Source organism: Misgurnus anguillicaudatus, chromosome 19, assembly GCF_027580225.2.
Source record: "Misgurnus anguillicaudatus chromosome 19, ASM2758022v2, whole genome shotgun sequence".
In the NCBI taxonomy this organism is placed as follows: Eukaryota; Metazoa; Chordata; class Actinopteri; order Cypriniformes; family Cobitidae; genus Misgurnus; species Misgurnus anguillicaudatus.
In genome coordinates, this window is record NC_073355.2 from 48,076,394 (window position 1) to 48,086,525 (window position 10,132).

A 10,132-nucleotide genomic window follows, 5' to 3' on the forward strand; every position below is an offset into this window, starting at 1 on the left:
AAAGCATGTGTGACGGAGCGGTATAACAGTAAATCACACAGGTTCGTTCCCCTTATAAAAGAAGAGAGACGTGGGTATAATACAAAATAATTTTATTTACACTGAATCTCTTTAAAATTAGCACTCCAAAACATGCAGTTTATCACTCCACTTCAATGCACCACAAGCAACAGAAAGAAATCTCAAAATTAAAGTTAATAAAAAAATACTACCAGCAGGGCCGAGGTTCCCAATAGGAGAAATTATTACTTTGTCACAACTTATGTTCACAAAAGCACACACACACACACACACACACCACTTTGCATTCATATTACACAACACACACTTCTAGTGTTACACAGCACACACTGAGGAGGAAGCACTCCCACCAGAAAGGTCCATCCACCCGTGGGACCCCAGCTACTGCCACAGATCAAAACTATATAAATACTTCATTCAACAATAAAACAAATATTGGCGATCAGCCTTATACACAAAGCCGATGATCACCACAGACAGGAAAAGAAAGAAAAGAATCACAAATTAAATTATGATAATTACACCAGCCCAAGTCACATTTAAACAGTAACCAGGATACAGGATGTTTACAGTTAACATTGGATCAATGTCAGAAAAATGAGGGACACAGCCCAGTTTTCAGAAACAAACTCCTATGAGCAATCCCAATGTTGGCATCATTATTTAACGAACCCAAAGACAGATCCACAGAAGCAAGTAACAATGAGCAATAGCAATGTTTCGCAGGAGTTTAAGGAGGATAAGGAGGTGGTCAAATAAATGATCACATGGAACGTTGTTCACAAAAGCATGTAACACTCGATGCATTAAAAACAAAGCAAATGGAGGGCTACTCGTTTCTCACACTCAGTATACAGTCCTCTTTAAGTGGTGAAGATAATGGCGTTGTTATGTTGCATACACACCAAACGCGAAGCATCACGTTCCTCGCTCTAGATTACTAGTTAACTGGCGTTGTTATATCTCTATGCCTCCCAGTTAAACCTCCTCAGGGGGTGCCTTCTGCAGCGTCCCAGTTCTGCCAGACAGGGTTTTCTTCTAAGTTGCTAGTTCACTATTGTGGGTTAAGGAATAAGTTGTGAACGGTCTTCTGCAGTAAGCCCAGGTTCCACCTCTTTTCAAGTTAGAGACGGAAGGTTTATGCAGGCACTGGTACGGGCTTCAATGGCCCTTTTCTATGGATTCCCAATTCGTTGGTCATGACATGATGTCGTAGTGATCGACTGTCTCGGTTACATCTTGTTCCCTGAAAGAAGGGAACGCAGATGTCACGTCCCGTCGCCACAGTTTGCTGTACCATTGCTGAATTTGGACGGGCACTGATGCTCGGCTTTTTCAATGTAAATAGCTGATTTGGTATCGCACCTGCCTCTCGTTAAATACTCACATAGCGGGGTGGCACTGGTAGATGCAAATATCTGTATGCGTTTTAGTAGCTTCTTGAAGTAGATTGGTCCCCACAAAGCGGTTCCCAAATCATTGTCACAACGTGACATCTCCATTCTCTTTCTTCAGGGAATAAGGGTTATTACGTAAAGAGAAATTTCCAATGGTCTTTGTTTGAAAGTTTACAAATGAAACATCACGATGACACTTTAAAATCTAAGCAACTGTTTTCTAAACAAGCTACACACACCCGTCCAGAGCACATGCGAGGAATCAGACGGTTGGCTCCTCTTCATTGTTTACGGACGTGTCTTCCTCACAAAAGATGAATTACCTTTTTTATGTTTTCTGAGGAAAACTGACTGGCCACTTACATTATAAATAATTCTTATAAGCTTACCACTGTGAATTGGAGGACAGGAAGGAGACAGTTTTAAAAACTTTAAAAACATTTTGTTCATTTTTATCTGAAAAAAATGTTACTGATTGCACCTTTAAGTATTTCTTCCTCCAGAAAAATAATAAAAAAACTTTTTAGCTGGAGACCTAGTTGAATGACCATAATATGTTCTTTACAAACACAGATCAAAGTTAATTCTGTATTGTTTTCTGTTGTTTATATATTTAACAGGAAAAAAACAAGGACACTGAAACACCAGGAGGGCGACCAGATCAACAACTAGAAGAGAACAAGAATAGAATAGAAAACATAAAGCATCTATTTCACAAAGTTCTTCTTACAGACAGGCATCAGAGTAAACTTAGAGCTGAAGATGTTTTTGAGATATCTGCGCATTCATTACAGTCTCATGAGTCTTGTGCTGAAAAAGACCTGGTTCAGACTTTCCTACAGAACCTACTTACGATTAACTACAGAGCAAGATACATTATTATTGAAGAGACAAATGAACATCATCACACACAAAAAAGAGAAAATGACTCAAAAAAACAAAAAGGTAATTTTCTTAATGCCATGTCTTTGTCTAATAATGGAGTGAGTAAACCAGACCCTGTTCACCCAATGGATGTTCAGATGGCCGTGTTTCATTGTGCTGATAGTTTCCTAAAGCAGTTGATGGTCACTAAACTCTCACAGTGTCAGTTTGCTCTTCCTCTTCTTGTTCCTCATCCATTCACACAACAGATTGAGTTTCCTCTCTGGACATTCAGACAAATCAACAAGAGCTGGAAGATGAGAAATACTAACAATGACATCATCAGTAAAGAAGAGCCAGTGTACAAAGCAGAAACTCCAATGGTGTCGTTCTTCAGGTTTGGTTCTGTGTCTTCATCCAAGTCTCAGCTGATGAACAATCTGATCAATGAGAAACACAACACGTTCTTCCACAGGAACTGTCCAGGCAGCAGCAGAACCAGACTACTGATGGATGGAGTGGTGGAGATCGCCTGGTTCTGCCCATCTGGAAAAGACACAGATAAATTTAATGACTGTGTTGCCTTCTGTAATCTTCATGGTGATGCAGGAGTCAATGAGAAACAACTGCAGATTCTGACTCAAAAGTCTTCAGTCAATGTCGTTCTTCTGTCACAGTTTGACGAGAATGACAAAAACATGATCACACTCGAAAATCTCTACAGTGACCCAAAGCCACTTATTTGCCTTTTTTCTGAGGATGAATCTAATGTAATTGAGATAGATACAGGAAAATACAAAATTGGTTTGAAAGACAGAAATCAGTCTGATGTATCTGAAGAACTCAGAAGAGCTATAAATGATTGTCTCTCATCTTCAGCCTCAGTCTCCATGTTCAGACTTGAAGATTTGTCCAAACACTCAGATATCAGAGTAGATGAGGAAGATGATGAAGACTGCAGGAGAGGAAGAGAAGCAGCACAGCAGATGATGAGTTTACTGGAGAATAAAAATCTGAGAGAAATCAAAGAATCATTTCTGCCCTGTCAGGGTGAACTCTGGCATCAGTGGTGTCAGAAGAACAAAGAACTTCATCGACCTCAAGGAGAAGACATAGAACAAGAAATAAGAAGAAAACAAACAGAAATGAAGAAAATTCGGGAAGAGCAACATGAATCCCACATAAGTGAGTTAATAAACTTCTTTATAACACAAATGAACTCATATGCTACAAATAAACGTTTTTTCCTGAAATGGCTCAGAATCCTTCTGAATGAAGTTACCTCATCTGATCTTTCTGCTCTGCAACACAAGTATGAAAAAAACTGGTCAAAGGTCTCAAAACTCAAGGAAGGAAATGAAAACACTAACCAACTCAAAGAAGAATCAGAACTTGAGAAAATATCTGAAGAACTTCAAGCAGCAGCCTTTGGTTTGGAGCACATCATGAGAGAGATCGGTCAGATCTATGAATCATGTTCATCTGTGAAGAAGAATAAGACAGATCTGAAGTTTAACTTCTCTTCTCTCCCGAGTCTTGCAGCAGAGATGATGATCAGTGGATTTCCACTGGAGCTGATGGATGGAGATGCTGCTCATGTTCCTCTGATCTGGATCACTGCTGTTCTAGATAAACTCATGTCGATAATAGGAGACCAGAGCATCTTTGTGATTTCAGTTTTAGGGCTTCAGAGCTCTGGGAAATCAACCATGTTGAATGCCATGTTTGGACTTCAGTTTGCAGTCAGTGCTGGACGATGTACCAGAGGAGCTTTCATGCAGCTGATCAGAGTATCAGAGGAGATGAAAGATCAGATGAAGTTTGATTATATTCTGGTTGTTGATACTGAGGGTCTTCGGGCTCTAGAATCTGATAGAAAATCCACAAAACATCATGACAATGAATTGGCCACATTTGTTGTTGGTCTTGGTAATCTGACATTGATCAACATCTTTGGAGAAAACCCAGCTGAGATGCAGGATATTCTTCAGATTGTTGTTCAGGCCTTTCTGAGGATGAAGAAGGTCAAACTGAATCCCAGCTGTATGTTTGTGCATCAGAACGTTTCAGACGTCACAGCTAAAGAGAAAAACATGGAGGGAAGGAGACGACTGCTGAAGACACTGGATGAGATGACAAAACTCGCTGCTGAAGATGAGGATATTAATGCAGAATGTTTCAGTGATGTCATTAATTTTGATGTACATAATGATGTGAAGTATTTTGCTCAGCTGTGGGAGGGAAGCCCACCAATGGCACCACCAAACCCAAACTACTGTGAAAATATTCAAGAACTAAAGAAAACTATTATTTCAAAAGCCTCAAAATCAAATGGAATGAGGCTGACACACCTGAAAAAGCATATTAAAGATCTCTGGGAGGCTTTACTGAATGAACGATTTGTGTTCAGCTTCAGAAATTCTCTGGAGATTTCAGCATACAGGAGACTGGAGACAGAATACAGCAAGTGGACCTGGACTCTACGCAGTGCCATGATGGAAATTCAGACCAAACTGCATAATAAAATAGAAAATGAAGCAATTCATGAGATTGACGAAATTGAACTTCAGAGGGAACTAAAGGAGAAAAGTGATGAAGTAAAAAAATGTATGTGCAATTTCTTTGACAAAGATCCAGATGCTGATTCACTGATTCAATGGAAAACATCATTTGAGATAAAAATTAACAATGTTCAAGAAAACATTGTAAATGAAACAAAGAGAAAATTAAAAGAAATTCTTGGGCAGCTAGACCTGAAGAGAAAAATGGATGCTCAGAAGACACAACATGAAAACACTCTCTTAGAAAAGAGCAAAGAACTTGCATTAAAACTCAAAGACAAAACAAACGATGAAGAAACTCTAAAGAGAGAGTTTGATTTGTTTTGGGAAGACTGTGTAAAGAAGATCACCACAGATACTACTCCAATCAAAGACATTGACATATTAAAAGATGTGAGAAAACTCCTTAGTGACATCTATGAAAGTCTCAATGTAGATCAATGGAAGGACAGTGATATTTTTACTGTGGAGAGTTATTCAGATTATGTACAGATAAAGAAATCCAGTGGCTTAACAGGATTCGTTAAAAAACTAATTTCAGGTTCACTTTCTCATCAAACTGAAAGCAAAGTAAGAGCCCTAATTAATGAAATTGTTCAGCAGACAGACATAATGATTCAGTCATTTAATATTTCAAAGCTGGGCTACAACTTCAGCTACATTCAAAAGCTCACAGATTACATTAAGGCAAGAATAACAGATTATGAGGAAAAGTCTGTGAAATATGTGTTCAATAAGGAATTCTTTATAGATTTGGTATTTTCTATATTTAAGAGATCAGAAAAGACAATCACTGATCAACACAGAATGTTCAGAGAAGCCAATGATCCTGTTCTCTATCTGAAGAAGAAGAGGAATGAATACTATAGTATTTTCAAGAAATACTGTCGAGGAGCAACATCAGCTGCTATTTTTGGTGAGATCATCTGTCAGAAACTGAAAGAACCCATTGAACAGAGTGTCTATAAACAGACTGCCAGAGATTTAGCAGATGAAATCAGATCAAACTGTCCATCACTGAATGGAAACAGATCAAATCTGGAGAAACACATCCTGAAGAAACTGGCAGAAGAGGAGAACTTTGACAAATACATGAACTACATTAAAAATCCAAAAGAACACTTCAAGAGTTTCATCAGAGATGAAGTCCATCAGTACATCAGTGATCAGTTCAGTATCAGTGTTCAACCCAAGATGAATCAGAACATTAAAGTCCTGCAGCAGAAGATCCTGACAGCAGCTCATGAATCTACTGAAGATGTTCAAGTGAAGAGTGGAGATGTTGATTTGTGGTTGAAGTTTTTCACACAGAAGCTCTCAGATGTTCTGATATTCTCTGTGAAGGACTTCAGTGGAGTCAAACATGATGATGTTGATGATTTTAAACTCCTAGAAGATGTCATAAGAACAGAACTTCCATCTATAATGTCTGACATCAGCAGAGAGTTCAGCACAGATACATTTAATAATAAACTGGATCTCAACAACAGACCAGATGAGATTCTGATTGATCACTTATGTCAGTGCTGTTGGGTTCAGTGTCCGTTCTGTGGGGCCATCTGCACCAACACAATAGAGAATCATGATGGAGATCACAGTGTTCCTTTCCATAGAGTGAATGGAATTAATGGGTGGCATTACAAGGACACAACAAACTTGTGTGTTGAAATATGCACAACACAAGTAGCAAGCAACACTGCATCTTTTTATCCAGATTCCACAGACAGGACAGTCCTCTGGAGAGAATACAGAACAGCAGGAGAACGTTTTGAAAAGTGGAGCATCACCCCTGACCTCTCTGAGCTGCCATACTGGAAGTGGTTTGTGTGCAGATTTCAAAAAGATCTTGAAAAGCATTATAAAAAAACATTTCAGAATTGTGGAAATATTCCAGATGAATGGAGACAAATCACAAGACAGGAAGCTGTTGAATGTTTAGATAAATACATCTAATTCAATGAAAAACAAATAATTTATAACTCATATTAACATCATCTAAGAAGCAAGAAGCTTACATAAAGTGTAGTTTACACGGTCATGTTTGGCTATAGCTAGGAACTTAAATTGAGTAGTGTGGAAATGACTTTAGAATGCAGCATCATTCATTTTCATGTAAAGAAATAGTACACTGAAATATTTTTCTGACTACTTCAATTTAACAATTAAAATTTGCTCATTTATCCATTACAATATAATTTTTGGTTTAAATGAAAAAATATTTAGTGGTATTTAAGTGGTTTCTAGGCGTATCACATGTGTTTTAAATCAACCTATGTGAACTTGACTAATTTACATTGGGACTACATGAATAATTTGTGTTCTATTAAATCAAAATTGTTAAAACTGGGTGGGGATTTCCAGATCCCAGCATGCATTGCATGATACTGAATAGTGAGGGTAATTATCAAAATAAAGTTATTTTATTTTATTTTTAATTAATATAAAAACGAGTGGCACTTATTAATGTTTAGTATGTTGTTATATTAGTATTTGAAAGTGTTTCGGTTTTGTTGTTGGGTTTTTAAAGGGTTACCATTGTGCAGAGGAGTGTCACCGACCGTGTATATCAGTTATTGTGTGTTGTTTTTGTCAGAAAGCATTACATTGTAAGCGTACATGCCTTGATTTGAAAGCATTTACATTGGAAATGTTTATGCCATAATCAGCATCTGTTTTAATGAGGGTTAGTCATTGTTAGCTTGCTAATGTGTGCTTGCTGTAGAATAATAACTTTATATTTCTATATTTAAGTATAACTAACATAATTAAATAATAGTAGCATTGGTGAATTTAACTAATTATTTACTCAGATCAACTCAATTGAATTGGGCTAAGGTAACTAAAAACAACTAAGTTCAACTAGGTAAATATACTGTATTTACATTTAGATCACTTAATTGTGTGCAACTTAAAAAATTGAGCAAATTCAATCAATCGTTTTATTGTCAGTGTACAAATTCCGCATAAATAAGTCAATCAACAGAATTTGTTGATGTTGAATACCACAAAAAAGTAATACAGTGTGTTATTAAAGTGAAGCAAAACTCTTACAAGGCACCTACAATAGAAGTAAACTGTAAATAAAAACTGAAGAAGTTGTATAGCCAAAAGACTAAACTAGTGTGATGAGGCAATACAATCAGTTACAGTTTAACTTTTAAGAAGTTGTCATGATGATGTAAAGCTTTAAACCTGGTAACTTTTGTGGGTCCAGGGTCAGACCTACAGTGGGGCAAGGGGGGGGATGTGTCTTGATGCATTAATTGTTCATGAAAAGCAGAGATTGTGTAGTATCAGTTTTGAGTCTTGCATTTGATGACAACACACATAAGTCAGCATTTGATGTTGTTGTTCTTTGTTGGTAAAGCATGTTATTATTAAAAAAAAGAATAAAAAGGTTAATAAAATGTGACATTCTGTCATTTTTATATTAATTTGACCAATTTGTCTCCACAGCAAACAGAGAATCCTGTCTTTACTGTCCCGATGCAGTTTTGTTTTGTTTGAACACTGGGCTTATAGTGTGTTACACTTCGTAGTGTGTAAGGGCATGATTAAACCATAACTACCACAGTTTAAAAGTGTTTTTGTTTAGTTAAAGCCATTCACATATAAGGATTCCCATGTGTAATTTTTGACTTCTTATTTTAATCCAGATAGGACTATGATCACTTCGAATTGGATTTCTGAAACTATTGTAAGATCAATAGCTGACTCCTTACCATGAACTACAGTGCCGTCATTTAAACATACTAATTTATTTTCATCCATATATTTTTCAATAATCATCCCACTCCCATTTGTTTTTTGTGCTCCCCCACAATGTATTATGAGCATTACAATCATGGGCGTCGGAAGCAAATGAAAAGTGGGTGGGCCCCCACGACAACCCCCCCCCCCCCCGGAAAATACATTTACTGCAATAGATGCAATTTTCATGTTTCCTTTAAATTAGCATGAACATTTGCGTTTACGAAATAAAAGACAGTATTGCGGTCAGAATTCTGGTAATAGCCCTTTGGATATTTTGCAAATAATGACAGATGTCATATTTAATTTATTTTTCTCTGTGACATTTTTTTTCTCTACTCTGCTGACAGTATAGGCTACAATGTTTATTTTTTATTTTGAGGAAATAACAGGTAAGAAAAACGAATGAAGGTAAACTGGTACAATTTTTGTATACCCTTTTTTATTTGATATACCCAATCTCTCTTTCTCTCTCTTAGAGAAATATAAATGTGAGATTCTGGAAATGAGATAAATTTATTTAATGGCATCCGTCGGGAAACAATGCTGTCATAAGAGTTTGAGCATGTGTACTTCTAAAACAATCGATTAAACAATTGCAGAGGTATGACATATGAATCATTTGCAAATGTACCTTGCAAATAATGTTAATACTGTACGTGAAGACGTTCATCTCTGTAATAATCGCATGAAAAGTAATTGCAGGCTTCTGTAAAAAAACTTCACAATTATCCAGTGATCGTGGCACCATAATCAAAATAAACTATTTTACTGCAGTAATTATATTTTAACGCGTAGCATACACTCTTAACGTAGGTTTGAAAGGAACCTGTGTCATTTATCATTAAAAGCATATGCTAAACGTCTCCTCCACGCACAGACGCAACTCATATCTCTCCTCCTCATCTCCTCCGTTTTTTCTTCTGTTTCTTGAACTTGGGGCTCAAGTCTGACCTAAGGTTCGAGCTGCCTTTAAGAACAGCAAGCTTAGTTCGTTTACCGTTAATTATTAAGACCGGGCAGGCAAATTGTGAAATAGTGAAATTAAAATAATTCGCCATAATATGGTTTTACATGTCTATAGAAAATATACTAGAAATAAAGCAGTTATTAATTTTCCTAATGCATGGATGTTGGACCTTTACTTCCGTTTAAAACGTTATACATTTCGCAAAAGGAGGTTTTTCAGCACGTTGTTTGAACAGCATCTCAGCGACCTCCCTCCGCAATTTTTTTTTTAAAGCTGAAACGGGTCCGTGGTGTAAAAAAGCAAAGTTTGAGGATCCCTGTTCTGATGGAATGGATTTTGACTAACAGCACATTGATAAGTGAACAGACAAATGCGCTAAATTTGAGAAAAAGTGGGTGGGTCCATTATCATTGGTCTTAAAAAGTGGGTGGGTCCTGTCCCACCCACTTATAATGGTTCCGACGCCCATGATTACAATCTCTGCATATTATAACTTTGCCATTTCCCTCTTTATTTATATATATATATATATATATACATTATCAAGCATCTCTTTTGATATCTTTATC

The 10,132-nt window shown here is 36.9% G+C and overlaps 1 protein-coding gene across 1 annotated transcript; it reads left to right on the forward strand.

The window, feature by feature from the left end:
- The first annotated feature begins 2,357 nt into the window (after positions 1 to 2,357).
- On the forward strand, positions 2,358 to 6,796 carry LOC141351220 (interferon-induced very large GTPase 1-like). Its single transcript, XM_073857814.1, has one exon. It carries the CDS (start codon positions 2,381 to 2,383, stop codon positions 6,794 to 6,796), a length of 4,416 nt encoding a protein of 1,471 aa, XP_073713915.1. The 5' UTR covers positions 2,358 to 2,380.
- Positions 6,797 to 10,132: the final 3,336 nt, after the last annotated feature.

Coding starts and splice junctions, on each gene's coding strand:
- LOC141351220 (XM_073857814.1), top strand. CDS start 2,381: ATGTCTTTGTCTAATAATGGAGTGAGTAAACCAGACCCTGTTCACCCA.